The following is an 18,594-nucleotide window of genomic DNA, read 5'->3' on the forward strand; positions in this document are numbered from 1 at the left end:
TAGAGCATTTGTGGCAACTGTATCCTTACACATCATACAGCTGCTGTTTTGTAGAAGCAGAAGCTGGCGTCACAAGCTCTTCTTTGGACCTCGGGGACAACATCTTTAGCAGCGTGTCCGTCTCTCCCAGCCTGTAATGAAGCTTAGCCTCTGCCAGCTCCACAGTCAGTGGTGTCGGGTTCATGTTGAGGTTGACCGTCGCCATCACCTGCTCTCTCTCCTGTCGCAGCTTCACTATCTCCTTTGCCCTCCTGTCGCTCTGCGCCACAGATTCTGCATTTGAACCAAAGCTCCCGACTTCACCCCATTCGGCACACTCTCTGCGTTTGTTGTGCTCACTGGTCACAAATGTGGTCAGGTTTTTTGAGCATTTTGACTGTTGCTGATTGACCCCCGACCAGTTGGTGAACTTGTTGTGCATAGGCAGGTCCTCCGGGACTCTCTGATTATCTTGACAAGGAAACACATCGCTGACAGGTTCAATGTTCACAAGCACATCTGTGTTGCATTCACTGGGTGCTAGTGACATTATATCATCCTCTTGAGGTTGATCAGCCTTGTCGCTGAATGGAGATAGACTGTAGTTAAAATCCCCAGCATTAGGCACAAGTCTTCTGAAGTCTGATGCCTGCTGTTTGTGCACATCAGTCTGTTTTAATGTGGGGGAAATGTGGTTCTGCAAAATTAAACCATTTGCTGAAGTAGGCGTCCACTGCGGGGATGCCACCGGCCATTTGGACCCGAGCTTGTGGTTGTCCTTGTCTTGATAGTTCACATGTCTCCCATCAGAATCTGCATATGTTTCCATTGATGGATTTGGACTTGAAGAGCACTTATCTAATCTTTTAGAGCTTGTGCAACTAATTTCACTCACTTTCTCAAGTGATACTGATTCTAATTTGTCAGAGGAAGAATCACAATCCCGTAAGGACATCCGATTGCCATCTGAAACAGAAGGAATGGTCATGCTGTCATCCTCAGAGGGATGGTTTGTCTTTTGAGCCTTATATTTTGCAGAACATGTTACCGACTGTTTACCCTTGAGCCTCGTGCGTAATCTGGCTCCCACTGTAAGAATAGGAGAAGACGCACGGTCTGTATATGTGACCATTTTCTTCAGATGAGGAGATGTGAGGTGTGTTAATGAAGGGCTGTGATTTTCTTGGTAGCAGATTTTTGATGACCTATGGGTGATTTCAGGGACTGCAGTACTTCTGCGGCCCAGTGCTTCAGAGACTCTAGATGAAGCAGACCTTACACGCCTTTGACAGTCAGCTGCAGTCTTTGCACGAGCAGTTTTGAGAGGGTCATTCGCAGGCTGTGAGGAAACAGAGGTGTTAAACCTCAGGTCAGGCATACTTTGCATCTTTTCAACTGTGTTAGATTTTGTTTTTACCACACAGTGGATATTTTTGTCTTGAGAGACACTCACAGCATCAGAACCAATCACTTTGACTATGACATTGACTTCATGAGATTTAGACTTCTCACTGGGTGACAGAAGAACAGCAGCTTTCTTCTCTGCTGGAGCTACAAGCCTCTCAGTCTGGATCCCAACATCTGCAGCTGTCTGAGTTGAGCAGTCTCTCTTGGTGCCACCATTAGACTCGACGTAAGATGTGCTAAGATCAGAGAAGTTAATACTCCTTGAACTGAAACTGCGAACTTCACCTGTCCTCATTCCCTGGACGTCCCCCAGCAGGTTTGAGGTGCTGTTGATTAACTTAGAAATGTGAGCTGACATGCTTTCCATACTGGCCCAAGTTGGAGATTCTGTGATATCCACCTTGTTTTTCTGTGACGCGGGTACATCTGTGTTGCTCCTTTTGTGACGATCTTTCCTCTTCAGAGAGCTACAGTTCTTACCGTTACCCTGCGCCTGAAGCTCACGCTCAGTCTGAGTACTGTGTTCGCATGTCCTTTGTGCGTTTGTTTTGCTCGTCTGGCACTCTTGCTCAGGTGAGTAAACAAACATGATTTCATCTACTCGACCGGAAGCGTTGCCAGGATCGCCAGGAACACTGTTGACTGAAGAACCGCTGTCTGCTGTCAGATTAGCAGGGCAACTGCAGATATTCGCAAATGCCTGTTGACAGGGTGTAAGCTGAGATGTTTTAGTTGCTTGTTCTTTATAATCCTCCACACTACTAAGAGTACTAGAGAGTCCCTTGTTTGTAGCATATGTGCTAAGATGAGAATTAAATGGAGAGTTCTGCTCATTCAGACCATTATCGACACTGCAGCACCTTGTTATACGTTTCTCTGAGCTGTTTAAAAGTGGAGAATTACTGGATAGGTCAGCAGCACTTCCAAACGCTGGGTAGCAATGTTGGCCTGAGTCGTCTTCTTGCCACTGGTGAACATAAGGGTTGATGTCACTGGATGCAAAATGAATAGGGGAGTCTTGAGACTTTGGCACATGCTGTGGCTCCTTTTTGTTTGCATGCGGGCTAATTTGTTCCGTTTTCTGTGACACTGACCGAAGAGGTAAGGAGTGTCTTTTTAGCGTGTAAGCTTTACTAAGCTTAACTTCGTTTTTGCCGGGGTTTCCATGGGAAAAAGTCTTCACGTTTGATTTGTTTGCTGCTGCTAAAGTAGATTGTCCTGCATTGCTTTTTCTTGGCTGTCTGACTTCAGGTTTGACATCATTCTGAATGTCAAGCTTGACCCATTTAGATGCCAGCCTGCTGTGATGCATCCTAGTGGCAGCGTGGTCCTCCTCATCCTCGTCTGATGACTTAAGAGAGGAGTCAGAGGAAGATGTGGGACAGGTCCTGATGTGAGACTTTCTGAACCGCTTAGTTTTGCCTTTTTGCATCATAAGAGAAGAATTTCCTAACATGCCTCCAGTTGTGCTTTTCTTGGGCTCTTTGGCGATTACAGGTCTAAAACAACTTGGATTTTTAAAGCAGTTTTGCTGTAGCATTTTAGATTGTGACTCCGCCGTTACTGCTCGATTGTGTGGCACGAATGGTTGGGTCAAAGTCTCTTTGTCACTTTTCATTATGCAATCTCCACTGCTAATGATTTGAGTATTTTCATTAAATTTGGGATGTGACTCAGATAAATTTGGGGGTTTGTTTTTGCAGCAGCTCTGAGACGAGTTATCGGAATCAGTCTGTCGATAGCTGAACTCATCCTGTGCTGTGACAGAAGGTTTGCCTCCTGTTGTGGTGTCTCGTTCAACATTTACATCATGCCCAGCCGAGCCTTTCATGCAGACATCCTCACCACGGGGTGTGTTCTGGTTGCTGTAGCTTCTGTCTGCTTTAAACTGATGTAATCCACCACCAGCTAATAACTTCATGGCTCCAGATATTTCGCCACTGGTTTGGAAATGTTGAATCATCTTTGGCGTGTTTGGTTTGGGTGAATAATTATCTTTATTGACAACGTTCGATGCAGTTTCCACACCTGTGCGCCCCATAGCAGTACAGCTACAATTCACTTTTATGCAGTCAGTGGTGAAAAGTGTTTCAGGGCTTATTTGGTTAAGTTGTGGGCATGTCTGCTTAGCATTGGAAGCTGGGGGATCTGTCTGGCTGTCCGCTTTTTTGGAGCAAATATCAGTAATAACTGGATGAAGATTAGCTATTATTTCACATTTGCCTGCATCATTAATTTGTTTTTGTGTTACAAAGGCATCACTTGCTGACAAAGAGTCGCTAGCGTGCTCGCACCCTGCCTGGCTGCACAGAGTCAGACTTGAGTGGATATGTGGAAGTGAGTTTTGGAAAACACAGCGGCTGAAGACCTGCTTGTTTAATGTTCCTTCAGACACGCTATGAGCGCTGTCAAAGGTTTCCGTCACTTCAGTACATACAACCGTGCTGCTATTCCTCAATTCAGCTGCCATAGCTGAAGCCAGGTGCTCACTTTTATCCACCTTATTTTTACTTATCAGTAAAGTTTCCAGTGTAGGATGTCCACTCAGGTTTGTTCCTTCTTTCGCTTGATTACTCCTTTCATCTCGCAGATGTTTTGCTGTCCATCTACATTCATTACTGTTTGAAACAAAATGAATTGCAGATGATGACAAGGCATTCAGACTTTGACTCAAGCTCTTCCTGGCCCCATCACTATCCATCAATGTCAATTTCATGTGCTCTTTCACCACTTCTGCGATTCTCAGATCAATAGTGCTGCAAATAGCATCTGACTTGCATACGTGTTCTCCCCTTTCCTGGTTTTTTCCATGGTTATTCACTCGGGATTCTCTCTGTTCTGTTTCTACAAACTGTTCCTTTAGGGTTACACCCACCTTTTGGACTACTTTATTATCGCCAAATGAAATACTATTCTGTGAATCTTTTTCATGACTCTGAAGCCCAAACTGAGAGTCCTCAAAGACGCCACGACTTGGTTCGAGTTTCCCACTGCTGCAATCAGATACTGGCAATGCAACTGAAGACACTGTATCTTGTGTAACGCTGCCAACAACACAAACAGAATCACATCCTCTGCTGCTAGTTTCTACTGCAGGCTCTTCTTTATTAGAATCCCCGGTGCTATTATTGTCATCAGGGCAAATCTCCTCATGGCTGTCACCTGATGCACAGCAGAAGCTTACCAGCTCGCTGCTGTCCTGTGTATTTGGTATTTTCAAGCTGCCCATGAAAGTATCTTCTTTGTCTTTGTTTCTCTTCCTGGAATTTTTACAAGTTGATTTATCAACTTCCTGCTGTAGTGCAGTGGCCTGCTCAGCGTCTTTGATTCCATCCCTTATAAGAAATGCATCTTCTGCATTTGTAAACTTACACTGCTGTAAATCTCTCACCTTTTCTGTTCCACAATCGAGACTGCATACTCTTGCCTTTTCAGTAGAAGGTTTTAAGAGACTTGCAGCTTCAGGCATCTCAGCCAGTACTTCACGTGGGTTTGTAGGATTTGTGGAGAAATGGATTACTGACTGAGACAATGAGCTGCACATTTCATGGTCAGAGGACACTGTAATGTCAGCAAACATCATATTGGAGGAATCTGCAAACACCTGAATCAAATTTGATGTTGTTTGTGTGGTCTGGGAAATTTCAGTCTCCATTTGATCTAATGAAGATGCTGGATGCTGACTGTAACTGAAAATTGGAGTACCTGTAATAGAAGGATCTCTCATTTTTGCGGGTTCTCCTAAACACTCTGCACAACACCTTACATCCTTCTGATTATCAGACTTCAGGGCATTGTCTGGTGTTGTCAGCGCCTGAAAACCCCCCAAAACTTCAAGGTCGTGTTCTTCCACTTTCATGTTTACACCTTCAGTGCTAGTGGACGTAGAGCTATGGCTTCTAGATCCAACCTGAGAGCCAGGACTGGGACTACTGCTGCTGATCTCTGCGTGTCGGAACATAATGTTTCTTTGAAAAGGTAGAGAATCCCTCTGCATCCTGGGACTCTCTGCTGCATCTGTGGAGGACCAGGCATCAGTGAGAACCAGCGGGTTTTCTGGCTCCCTCACACTGCAGCTGCTCAGAGAGCGTGGGCTACTGGTTAAAGCCTCCACATTCCCAAAGTCCTGAGTTAATTTATGTACAGTGTCTCTGCCTCTAGAATCTGCTACTAATGAGCTTTGAGAAGAAGGCTTCATTGTTGTATCAATTTGTCTTGTCTTCGGGGAGCTTTGATGGCTCCAGTATGCCTCTATTGGGATTACGAGAGTTTTCTGACGGCTGTCCCACTCAAAACTGGTCTCTGCTGTTTTAGTGTGCAGCTTGGATGAATCAGTGGAATCCGTCACCAGTGAGTAGGTTGGTACCAGTGTCTGGCTAAATCTCTTCACTGTTGAGAATTTAACAGTGCTCTCCAAACTGAGTGAATCTTTAGACATCTGACTGTCTTCACTCTCTGCTTCGCTTTGAGCTGCATCCTCATGTCTCAGCTGCTCTGCTAGAGCTGTGGCATAAGCAGAGGACAGAGAATCAAGAGAGAAAAGGCTCTCGCAGTCTGATGTCCCATTGTCTTTGACTTCTCGCTCTTCCTCCCATCCAACCAGTCCATGCTGCTCATCGATCCATCTACTAGTCTTGTTCATCAGAGCCTCAGTACTATGCCACCGTCTATGTCTAATGCTCTCAAACAGAGTCCTTTGGTCAAGCTCCTCACACGAGACTGTAGTTTTAATGGTACATTTCCTTTGACCCATTTTGGTGTCTCTAAGGCTCTTGTCTCTTCTTTGTCTCCAGTGAAATTTACTTGTAAATTTTCCAAGCGGCTTAGGCAGTTGTCTATTCACACCTGAGGGAGGTTTTCTGAACACTCTGGACAGAGCTCTTTTTATCCTGGGCCCCACAGAACGAGGAAACGACTTGCTGATGGTTCCTAATCTGCTGTTATCTGCATGACAGGATGTTTTCTCGTGCATAACAGGGCCATTCTCAGAACTGGGTTTGTCTGTGGATGATCCTTGAAAGTTTTCCTTGCCGACTAGCAGCAAACTACATCCAAGAGGCAACTTCTGTGTACCCGTCAATTTCTGGTCTGACCTGTTCTTAAAAGACAGGTCTCGGTTCGGAAGCAGAGGTTTCCTTTCTGGCCTTTCCCGGCAGAGCTGGGTTTGTGGTCCCTCCTTGGCAGTCTGTGTGATCTTTTCAGGGGAGGTTACTCCATTCTGGCGGGGCTGATTTTGCTCTGAGAAGATAGAACCAGAACAACTTTGGGTCCTTTCCCGAGGAAGACACTCATCCGAAACCCACTTCCTGCTACCAGTCCAATCGGACGTTGTGGGTGAATTTAAAGTCAGGTCTGTGGATCTGTTTCTCTTGAGGAAGTGTCTGTTGGAGAAGGAGAAAAACAGATGTCTTAACAGTCAAGACCTAAATAATTAAAAAAACCTGAAAAACTGCTTCCTGAATCCTCACCAACAGATTTTACTGTCCCCTTACCTGAAGATGGGTGTGTTCTGTGGGTAGAGTCGGGACAAAAGATCGGATGAAAACGAGTGTCTACGAGAATCAAACGGTCGTCCTTTGACCTTTGAGGGCGATCCAGCCTCAGGAGATTCTGGGCTGTCTGGTCCTAAAGGCAGAGTCTTTTCCAGCTGCTGTAACTCTTTCTTTGCTTCCAACAGATGCTGCTTGCTGGCGATTCTCTCCAGCTGGTAACGCAGCCTTTTGCGCTGAATGCGGCTCTCGGCCCGGCAGAGAGCGTGATGCTTTAGCAATTCATCCTGCACTGCCTTCTTCCTGGCTCTTATCACTTGGGATGGACAATCCACTGAAACATCTTTCTGATCCCTGAACACATGACTTGTTAACCTCTCCAGCAGGGGTGCAGGGAGGAGGTCTGCTTGAACTCCAGACTCCTGAGTGATCCTCTGTTCAACAGCTGTCAGGCGATGTTTCTCCTTCAAAATCCACTGCTGGACTGTTGATTAAAGACAGAAAGTAGGACATTTTGAGCACTAGAAATCGCAATCAATATGACTTTTGGTATGTCATCCTTTTTTCTTTTTTTTAAACGATGCAGAATTTCAGCTTGGATTTTGAATAATACTTGTGTAAGTGATGAAATGCAAAGAGTTCTCACTCTCAGTGTGCTGCTGTTGGAGGTAGGCCTGCTCCCTTTCTAGCTCTCTCTCAGCCCGTCTCTGTTCAGCCTGAATCTCCTGACGCAAACTCTCCACGAAGCGTTTCTGCTCCTCCACACGCTGCCTGGCAGAAGGCTCCTCACCGGGAGAGAAGCATGCACCCACCTGCTGTGGGAGATTCGCTTCTTTGACACTACAAAAAGAGATGCATGACACAGATGAAGCACAGACTGAGAAACGATGATGAAATAAGAGAGAAAAAAAGACAACCATGGAGAGTAAAACGATCATTTTACCTCACCTATGTGTAGTTTGATGTCTAGAATTTTATAGTTTGGTGGCAGAGAGGTTGAAAGTAAAGGATACTGTTGTGTTCAGCGTCTCATGAGTAACTAAGCAACCCCTGAGCCTGAATCGTAAACAGCTAACTGGGATTGTTCACAAGGGTGGGGGCTAATGGAAACATGCACTCCACCAAGTGGAAGGACTTATGCATGAATCTACAGGAAGGACACTGGATTTGTAATTCTTATCAAATATGAAAGTGGGGACAGAAAAATACCTGTTTAACCCACATATATTCACAGAGTGGGAAACATTGCCTTAAAACAGTATTTACCTGTTATCAGGGGTCACAAGGCAAAGCTCTGTGTAGGTGCAGGTCATGCCACCTTCACTGGCCTTAAAAGAAAAATTAATATTTTAGTGTTTACAGACAAAATAAGAAATGTGTTAAAAGGGAAATTCTGTGTATCATTAGCATTCAAGTGTATCACCCAATCATCTGCTCATCATAAATATTTTCATGATTGTCATCCTAATCAACAGCATCGCATTCGTTTTGGGACGATTAGCACCTACCCGCCTGCGTTCCCGAAGGACAGCTGCTTCAGCCGGGTGGTTGAAGCGGAACTTATGCACTCCTCCCAAGGTAATCACTGTCCCTGGAGACAGAGAGACAAATCTTTCATCATGAGCTGTGCTAAACCCATGGCATTGTGTTCATGGAAGCTGTGTGTGTGTGTGTACCCTGCATTTTTATCTTTAAGGTAACTCTGTAAATCTTTAAGCATATGTGCATTTATATTTTTTTCAGCTTTGCTGAATGTATATGTGTGTCGAGAACATCATTTTTTTCCCCTGCTTATTTGAAAGACAAATTGCTCACAGCATGTTCTTTTGATTCTTGGATGAAATTCAAGTTTCGTTTAAGGCCAGCATTAATTAAGCAAAAGGCATCAACTGCATTTGAAGTCATGAATTAGCTTTACGTGCAGCAGAGCAAAGCAGTAACTCACCAAAAGCTGATTTACAATATCTACATAAAAATAATCAATCAAATCACAAAATTGGACTCGCACAGCTCAAATCCAACATTAAAACTACAGATGGCACGATACCACTTTTTTATGTGCGATACCGATATCATATATTTGGATATCTGCCGATACCGATATGAATCCGATATAGTGTGTTTTTTAATCAATAAAACTGTTTTTTTAATATATTGCTGCATTTTGTATAAGTTCATACTCAAGTTTAAATAAACAACAACACTAAAGCTATTCTATTATACCTGAATGTAAAAAATACACTGCACCCAAAATATTTCATAGTTCAGCAAAACTGATCAATCTAATAAACTTAAACCTACTCAATCCTTCCTATTCTGGTATTTTAAAGAGTACTTAGCAGAAATATTAAGCAACCTAACTAACAGGGTTGCAAACTCCCAGCAAAAAAAAATAAAAAATAGGGAACCACCCCCCACCCTCCACCTCATGATGCTTAATCGACGTAATCAACCTTAATTTGATGCAGTGTGAAAAAAAAAATGCACAGAAATAAATTATTTTTCAAGAATAATTAAATAGATTCAACATCTTTCTTCAACAGAATTGCAGACTGCACAGATGGTGTCTTCCCAAAGGAAAAAGTAGTATAGCTTACTAGGGTATATTAGACTTAACAGTTACTATATACAGTAATGGACTTCTATTCATTTTACATCAAATTAAAACTTTGGGTGTCAGATAATTATTTATTAAAAGCTAGACATTTTAAATGAGAATAAGAAAGAAAAGTATGTCTTTGTGCCCCCTTTTCCCTGTTCATGCCCTATTGGCCCCCTGGCTAAACTTTGCTAGATCCGCCCCTGCACAGTTACCAGCGTCAGCTACGTAGAAAAAGATCCTCGAGTAGAAAGTAATATTAAATAAATTCTAACAACAGCTTATCAAGCTTAAACGTGCTGCTGTTGTTCAGCCGCTGGTTTCCTCTTTCTGGCGCGAAGTGGGCCAAAAACAAACAAGAGACACGGACTCGCGACGGAAAAGCCGATCAGCTGATCATTAATCAGTTTCACGATTGAAGTAGCAGCAAGAAGAGGCAGTCGCTCCATATATCGGTTGTTAAGCTTAACGTGGGAATGCTTTACAAACATTCAGAGATGAACTTACACACTTGCTTTACTTCTCTCTGGGATAACTTCCTCGGAGATGAAATGCTGGTTTGGTAGCGAGGCTACAAATACACACAGCCGCTCTATCACGTGAGCACACTGCTCCGACGTGCTACGGTTATGAGCCGAGTTACGCCGTGTCGCAAGTTTTGTGAGGTGCTTTTTTGATATTTAATGGATCGGATTACATTTTTATTTCTCTCCGATATCCGATCCAGTAATTTACGTCAGTATTGGACTGATACCGATACGTAATATCGGATCGGTCCGTCTCTAATTAAAAAAGAAATTTTTTTCTCCTTTTTGTACCAAGATAACCAGCTTCTGTCACATTATCTGGGGCAAACCTGCTGGGAACCAAAGACAGTATGAACAAAGTGCTCTGCTGAGGACATGAGCTGACCTTGAGCCAGTCTACAGGACTCTGTGACCTCTCTGTCGTTGAGCAGGCAGACACAGCTCGGCACTGGCCTGAGCGTCACCACACCCCCGTGGTTTTCAATCTCACAGCTGGCGCTGCCCTGCAAGACTACACACAGAATACAGAAATGTTGTGACACATTTTGATTTAGAAAGCTGTACCGTTGCTGCTATTCAACTACACAACATTTACAGCATCTAATGCAACATTTAATGAAAAAGGGGCTTATAATACATCCACATCGTCATAATGTACCCTGCACCTTGTGTGCAATAACCTACATGACAAACTCAAAAATATACTTTGTCTGTATTGTATCATTTCTGTTTCCAGACCTCTCTTATCGCATGGCTTTAAGAGAATAAATAAATACCTATTTGTGGTTCTTCAAATTGGTCCTGAGGTCCAATGCGGGTAACTCCTTCCTGTAACAAAAAATATATTGTGAGCATGATAGCTCTAATCAAAATCCACATACAACACAAAAATATCTAAAAAAAAAAAAAAAACAAGCAAATATTTTGACACAAAATCTTCTGTGAAGGGGTTTTAACGTCTATTCTTTCACTTACCTGGAAGAAAAATAAATGTGATTTGTTTAATCTGAAGTCTTATCTAATGGGATTAAAGGCTTTCTTATTTGGTGTCAAGTCCACATGTGCTCCCAGGTGGCCTCAGTTCTTCACATGCAGGAAACTGTGTAATTGTCAGGCCTAAGGGTACGCTTGTCATTGTCAGAATCAGGACAGCTTAAGCTCCCCTGACTCCTAGCCTCAGAACTAAGAGCCTCTTATCCAAGAGAGTTTTATGCATTGCAGAAGGTACACGCAGACACACACACGTACACACAGAGGGGAAGTTGACAGGACAGTTGGAAGATACAGTGAAAAGAAAAGGCAACAGAAACGCACCTTTTCTCAAGAGTTTTTCTAGAAGTACAGAGAGAAATAGTAGTACAAGAAGATGAGAGGATTGGAGGGATCTAGTAGAAAAACAGAGGTGGTTTTAGTCAAGTCAGCTGACAAAAACAGTAACTTGAGATTTCAGAAAAGTAGAGCAAATGCAAAAGTTTGCATTCTGTTGTTTGTGCAAAAAAATATATTTTGAATGTTATGGCATGCCTGTAAATTACAAATACGTATCTCCTGGGTTGCAAAGACACTTGCATAAAAAGAGAAAGAATATAAACCCTGTATTTCCTTTTTTTTCTCATCATACCCTGAGGTGATAAAAGACGACACCGGTGCTGAGAACATCTCCATCAAGGGCAACGAGGTGTGGCTGGAGGGAGTTGATGAGGAAGCCGGCCCGGTCTCTGTTGATGTCCACACTGTACTCCTCCAGGAGCTCCTTCTTGTCTCTCCAGCTGTCTGACCAGTCCTTTGTCAGCTGCTCCACCTGCAACCCAGGAATGGGTAAGGGGAAAGGAATGTCAGGAAGAATGGGAGGTAGAAAACGTTGGCACCAACATCTGCTACTAATGTCCAGTCCTATAGATAGTAGTACTGAAAAAACTTCTTCAGATAGAATGATTTCTAACACTTGGTTTGTTTAACTGTTTAAGTTTCCAATGTCTCCTAGTAAGGCAGAACAAAAAATAAAATCCCAGTTCAGTTAGTGTCGGTGTCTAATCTTTGAGAAGATACATGGTAAATATTGGAAAAAGCAGCGACCTGATAAAAACATTCCACCGAAGTCACACTTGCTTAAAGTGTCAAAGACTCAGACAGGCAGATGCAAGCATGTGTGTCGACCCTGCGTTACCTTTAGCTCGTTCTGCAGCACGATTTCAGAAAGATTTCCATCCCTTTCGTCACTCAAGGATGGACTGGGATTACGTTGCTGTCAATCAAGAGAGTAAAGAAATGATCAGTCAACATACTGTGCAAAAGGAAAATGTCACACAGACATTACAATGCAATTCAGTCCTGCCCACCTAAGGGGATTAGAAATGTCACCAAGATATAAAACACTGTATTAAGGATTTGGTAGAAAAATGTGTAATGTGAGAATCTCTTTTATACAAAGCCTTACAGTACTAAGAAGGATTTTTTTTTTTAAGGGAGTGAACGCAGCCAAGTGTCTCCCTGGGAGAGTTAGAGACACGCTCTAGCGATAAAAGGTCACCATACCATTTCAAAGCTGAGCAGCATGCTCTTCAGCCTGTCAATCTCCTCTCTCAGTTCCCTGATCAGCCGAACATTCGCATCCTGCACAGAAATCAAAGTGCACGTTAACCTAATCCAAACAATTAGATCAAACATTAAACCTTGGCATCTGACTCCAAACAGCCGCTAACCTCATTAACCCGAGGCTTGTTGACAATATTTCTGGCATGGGCAGCATAGCGCAGGGTGCTCAGGGTCTCGTTATAACTGCTGGCAGAGGGTGAGACCGCTGCAAGAGAAAATACACGCGAAACGCACACAAGCCAGCAGCAGTTAACGCTCACATTACGTGGCATAAGGTGGTCAGTTTTCTTAAATACAGTTTTAGAATATATATGAAAATAAAAATTTATTGTGGAATCACTCAGTTTGAACTCACTTGCAATCATAATGGTTTTGGAGTTTCCACCCAGACTGTCTTTCAAAAGCCATGTCAGGACTGAGTCTCTGTAGGGAATGAAGCAGTGCCTCCTCCCACCTCCACCTCCAGACAGCGAGCTGCTGTGGCTACCCACTGTGCTACCATCGCCCTCAGAGGCCACGCTGTTGATACTCTGGCAGCTGCTTGACATCTGTGAGTTCTGAGCTGCGGAGGTGGTGGCAAAAAGATTGAAGGATGTGCCAAAAAGCAAGCACAGGAGAGAACACAAGAGAATAGATGTGAATTTTGTGGAAGTTTATTCAAGTGAAATAAAAATACTAAAACATTTTATTTACCAAGAGCTGAAATGACAATGCCTAGAGTAACCAGAGACTTGTTGATGTTGGAGCCCTCTGTCAGTCTATCCCTGCAGTAGTGGGGATCTGCTCTCTCACTGGTAGACACAACAAAAACAAAGTATAACATCATATCAATAAAAAATGACTAAAAAATGTGTGAAATAGGGAGTTCAGCAAAGTGAGGGCAAGAGTCAGTATCCACTAGGGGGCACTTTTGTCAACGATTTGGGCTTAAACAATGCTGAAGGAGAAAAAATAGGGCACACGACAGCAGGAAATAACATTTTCACCTCCCAGCCAGGTCGACCAGGTTAATCTTGCTGACAGTTTCAGAAGGAAGGTTGTTTTCTAGGATAGCCTAAAGAGAAAAGACAAAAGTAAATAACCCAAAGTCTGCATATTGATCAGTGGTCAGTTATACAGTCGTCATACAAATTCAATACTCTGGAGTATTATGAGAATATCTGGAAAAAAGTAACAGCACAACATGCAGAGTCTGAGTGAGATGACCTGTGTGTACTGAATCGTAAAGATTGCATGGGATCTGCTGCTGGCATCATGGTTGTGGGTTGCTGCGGTGATGCGGTTGGCGATGCCTTCCTCCAGAAGGTCTATGGCCTGTTTGCAGTCTGAGACCACATGTGATGAAAGGTCTGATGGGAGGGACGCAAAGAGAATGATAATTTGTATTGGTCAACCCCGAGCAAGACTGAACACAGTCCGATTTTTATTCTACATCATACAAAACTTCTAAAAACATGAAACTGAATGGAGATGAGACAAAAAAGCTGCTTTGATTATTTGCAGGGATTAAAATGTTAAGAGGAAAGAAGTATAAAAAAGAGACACAAACAGGAAATGCATCAATCCTTGCTCCCACCATGTGCTTTTTAATATTTCCCACAGCATCTAGAAACAACAGTTTCTAACAATGCTCTACTTCCAGGCATGAATCACCAACTTAAAAAGCTGTTAAACATGTGCACACAGATCATCATGGAGCCTCTTGGCTCATCATTTAGCCTCTTCCTCTTTGTTAACTCTAAGCTGGTCAATACAAAGAGTTAAATTGTTTAAGGAAAACAGGAGTGGCAGCAAAACAGTGTTTGGATGGAAAAGCACTGAGGGATTAGAAGTAGAATTTGGAAAACCTAAATGGGATATGATGTGTGTGGAACTGCTTGGAACCACAAGGAAATGACTTCACTTCCTCTGGCCAAGTGGGATTTCTCCTGATACAGACAATGAGTGGATGTGGGGCTCTGAATACGGAGAGTCCGGCGGATGACAAGGAGAGAAAGAAATGGAGGGAACGAGAGGGAAAAGATGAAGAGATGAAGGGGAAAAGAGAAAAGGTGAAATAAAAGAAGCAACAGGAATCTAACAACTAAAAATAGATGTGACTAAAACTAAATCAAAAACAGAAGAAGACTTGTAACTTGTAAACAACACAAACAAGACATCTTAGAGAATTTTTTCTGACTTCTACTTGAGTGTGCATTCATGCAAGATACTTTTGGCTGCTCCCCTACTCACAAGGGGTCACTGTCTGTTTAATTTGGGAGATTTTTTGCACCGGATGCCCTTCCTGATGCAATCCCAAAGGGATTTGTGTCTCCTTGAAGCTGGTCCGTTAGATCAACATTTAGTGCATCATCACCTGGAACTGCTACGTCATGTTTTAAACATTGTAATGCAATTTGTTCATCTTGATTTTAGGGGTTTTTAATGTAGATTTATCATTCTTCTGTCTAGCAGTGGAAAGGAATGAAAACTCACCTTGTACATAGGGTCCTTTCTCAGGATGTTCTCTAACTCTCAGTGTGGCTTTCTTCTTCTGCTCTCCTCCCTTCAGCAGATCTCTTACACGCTCGTTATAGATCTCCAAGAAGCTGCAAGGACAGAGAAATAAGGAGGCAGAAGTTTAAAAAAAATCAGCTTCAATATAAGTTCAGCTTAAAGTCTTTTATATCCCTAACGTCACTTAGATGCACACCACATGTCTGGCTAAATCTACTCCATTCATTATCTGTATGTCTATGTCTTAAATTTTACTCTTCTGAGGTTTTTATTTCTGCTCTATTTTTTGAGAGCTTAGAAAACACAATAAAAGCTGGCTGTAGTTCAGCCAGGTAGTAATCATGGCTACCCGGGCAGTGTTTTAAACTGCTTAGCAAATCAAATAACTGGGAAACAGTGTGTATGCTAGAGAGATTGTAATCTTCAAATTGTAAAAAACCCTGTATTTTTCCTTGTAATAACCATACTGCAGCTTTGGCTCAAGTGGCGTGTACTCAGGTGTCCACTAATGGCAGGGTTAGTACTTTGATCCTTGGCCCCTCCGCAAACCAAAGTGTCCTTGGAGAAGACACTGAACCCAAAGTCTTTCCAGCCTGGTGCTCCGTCTCCACTGACGTGCAAGTCCATTTAACATTTATGAGTGAAGGGCAGGAAGAGCTTAAAATGAACAAATTTTCCCAGAGAAATTAAAACAGAAATGAATCCTGTTTTAATTTTGCTGGCTACAGTTTTTCAGCATAACTGCACCATAAACTCTTGTCTAATTTGAATTAAACTTCAACAAAAGGCCCAATTAAATTGATTAGAATCAGAAGACACAGATCTCTGCAATAAAGAAGTACCTGATCTCCACTCTGCTTGAGTTCTGCCCATCTGAAAAAGTGTCTTCAGACTGAAAGAGACCCTGGGAGGAAAGAAGATCAGCAGGTTACTTCAACCTACAATACTAGATACTCAGGAAGATGAATGTTCAGCATGTTCACTTCATTCGTGTCGCCACCTGAGTTGAGTATTAATCAACCACCTTACCTGACAAATGCGAGGAGTCAAGCCCATGGAGTCCTAAAGAAAATTGAAAAAAAAAGAGTGACCAACATTAACGTGTGGGCCACAACCGAAAGATTTATAAAACAAAGCATTTTCTGCCTGCGTAGCATGAGCTGGACCCTTCAATGTCCTTTATAATATTAACTAAGGCATGAAAAAAGTGCATCTAATATTGTGCAGTGATTCCAGGACTCTCCTCACCGGCGTCCCCATCATGGTGTAAGTCTTTCCAGATCCTGTTTGACCATAAGCAAACAGGCACACATTGTAGCCCTCAGAAGCTCCGGACAGTACCGACACACCCAGGTCCTGGAACACCTGAAGAAATTAACACATACACACACTCCCTTAACCAGAAATGCACAAAGAGTATGCAGAGTTAAAAAGCACACCTGGATTCCTCCCTTCCATCCCTTCGAAGATTATTTTAATAAAACAAGTAGGGGCTGCTGGGTTGTTTACAATGTAACTGAAAGCCCTTGATCTGCACTGCAGTTGTGTTTTACACGAGTATAGATTTACACTAAGGTTTCTTGATCACAATGCTGTGGCATGAGGCCAGTGGTGGGGAGGTAATGTTCCTTCCTGCTGATGTATTTGTGCAGGGAGCATGGAGGTCAGCTAATACTCAAGGTAAACAATTTTGCAGAGTGCAGATGTAAGAGAAACAAATGTGAGGGCAAAAAGACTGAAAAATGGCTGGGTCAGGAAAATAAACTTTGACTAACAGCAAAGTCCTCGGACAGGGGATCCCGGAAAGCCCCGCTAAAACAATCAACTGAGGCCTCTTGTTTTCCTTCTTACTGTGTCTGCATCTGAGCTCCAGAGCATGCAGATGACCAGCACAAGGCCAAATCTCAACTACTTATTTTTATAGGAGAACAAAGACTTTTCCTGAAACCTATACTGGCAAATGAAATGCAGTCATATCATTTTGTGTTTGCAGCAGAGATATAGTAGTGTAGGAGAATTTGCTATCAATCCAAACTTGCATTTTTACAAATTAGCTTTTTATTACTTGCATTTATGTCAAAACAGATGAAAATCTAAACAGATATATTATATAACAGTAATCCAGGATGTTGAGCCTCTGTCTTAAAATCATGGAGTAATAGGCAGTAAATACCAAATAAGGGTTGAATAACAAAGTCTTATAAACTGAGGTGAAGTCATTTCTATTTATATAGAATCATAAATCATGATTAGGCCTCAAAGAGCTTTACGATCAGCACAGCAAACAATCAGGATTTTAAGCTTGACAACTTTCAACAGTTATTAAGATACTAATCTTACACAGTCATAATTTATGGACAAGAAATCTGTTTTCCAATGAGCATATGGCTATTGTGCAAAAACAATTAAGACATTATCTCAGCAGCTGGGCTCTTCTCAGTTGTTGTTTAAACTCAATAAACATATACAAAGTGAAAAATCCTGTTGCAGTACACCAATTCAACTGCTCCTGAACACAAGCTCTCTAAGCAGCCAATCACAGTGCAGAAAACCAATGCATTTAGGCATGTAGACATGGTCAAGAGGACCCGCTCCAGTTCAAACTATCTCTAGGCTTTACAGATAATGTAAAAAAAAAAAAAAAAAAAAAAAGAGAGACATCCAGTGAGCAGAAGTTCTCTGGGAAAGCAAAAACAACGAGTATTTGAGGCCAGAGGTCACAGGAGAATGACCAGACGTCTTCAAGCTAGGAAGGCGACACTAACTCAAATGCTGTAACCACTCTTTACAGTCAAGATATGTGTAAGACCATCTCTGAATGCACAACATGTGGAGCCTTCAAGTAGATGGGCTACAGCAGCAGAAGACCACAGCAGGTGACACTCCTGTTAGCTAGGAAGACGATACTGAGGCTACAGTTCACACAGATTCACCAAACATGGACAAGAGAAGACTGGAAAAACACTCCCTTTTCTGGCAAATCTCATTTTCTCCTGTAACATGTGAATGGTGGGGTCAGAATCCTGAATTTGGGGGATATTTTATTGGAATGCGTTCGACCCTTTAGTACCAATTAAGCTCAAAAGCTTCGCCTGGCATCACAGAGGTGTAGAATCAGCAAATATTTATTATGATTCTTAGCGAAGCCAAACATCTTCTATTATGGGAACAGGCTCTATGAAGCAAAGTGGTTGTTTATCACTTATAAAATGTACTATACAGACAACTATGTGCATGCAGGTTAGATGAACAACGACTGGGCAAATTATAAATCACTTGATTGTTGTCCATTGTATACAACCGATCAATAAACCCGTTTCTGAGGACATGTGGCCTCAGCTGCAACCCAAAAGCTATGTCCAAAAGCAACACATACCTTTGGGGGCATTGGGAACCTGAGCTAGACCAGACCTGAGATGCACATTCTCCCCCAAAAACCATAACACACCCTGGGATCAGAGAGGGGTTTTCTTTCCCAGGCCCCCAGGCTCAAGTTTGGACC

The 18,594-nt window shown here is 42.6% G+C and overlaps 1 protein-coding gene across 2 annotated transcripts in view; it reads right to left on the minus strand.

Annotated features, from left to right (window-relative positions):
- The window catches only part of stard9 (StAR-related lipid transfer (START) domain containing 9), a 39,605-nt gene that overhangs the window by 6,072 nt on the left and 14,939 nt on the right, over positions 1 to 18,594 (minus strand). For both annotated transcript variants that reach the window (XM_085441623.1, XM_085441622.1), the window contains exons 4-22: positions 16,341 to 16,457; positions 16,122 to 16,154; positions 15,935 to 15,996; positions 15,072 to 15,184; positions 13,803 to 13,945; positions 13,583 to 13,650; positions 13,290 to 13,387; positions 12,952 to 13,158; positions 12,704 to 12,801; positions 12,537 to 12,614; positions 12,169 to 12,246; positions 11,623 to 11,802; positions 10,778 to 10,829; positions 10,387 to 10,512; positions 8,384 to 8,466; positions 8,142 to 8,203; positions 7,522 to 7,715; positions 6,879 to 7,359; positions 30 to 6,767 (exon numbers count right to left, since the gene is read on the minus strand). In XM_085441623.1, the coding sequence (XP_085297749.1) occupies positions 30 to 6,767; positions 6,879 to 7,359; positions 7,522 to 7,715; positions 8,142 to 8,203; positions 8,384 to 8,466; positions 10,387 to 10,512; positions 10,778 to 10,829; positions 11,623 to 11,802; positions 12,169 to 12,246; positions 12,537 to 12,614; positions 12,704 to 12,801; positions 12,952 to 13,158; positions 13,290 to 13,387; positions 13,583 to 13,650; positions 13,803 to 13,945; positions 15,072 to 15,184; positions 15,935 to 15,996; positions 16,122 to 16,154; positions 16,341 to 16,457 (9,011 nt within the window). The remainder of the gene's footprint in view (positions 1 to 29; positions 6,768 to 6,878; positions 7,360 to 7,521; positions 7,716 to 8,141; positions 8,204 to 8,383; positions 8,467 to 10,386; positions 10,513 to 10,777; positions 10,830 to 11,622; positions 11,803 to 12,168; positions 12,247 to 12,536; positions 12,615 to 12,703; positions 12,802 to 12,951; positions 13,159 to 13,289; positions 13,388 to 13,582; positions 13,651 to 13,802; positions 13,946 to 15,071; positions 15,185 to 15,934; positions 15,997 to 16,121; positions 16,155 to 16,340; positions 16,458 to 18,594) is intronic.

The sequence above is a fragment of the Copadichromis virginalis genome, linkage group LG19 (genome assembly GCF_057382275.1).
Source record: "Copadichromis virginalis isolate Kocher_CV1m ecotype Utaka linkage group LG19, C_Virginalis_male_GT1.1, whole genome shotgun sequence".
Taxonomy (NCBI): Eukaryota; Metazoa; Chordata; class Actinopteri; order Cichliformes; family Cichlidae; genus Copadichromis; species Copadichromis virginalis.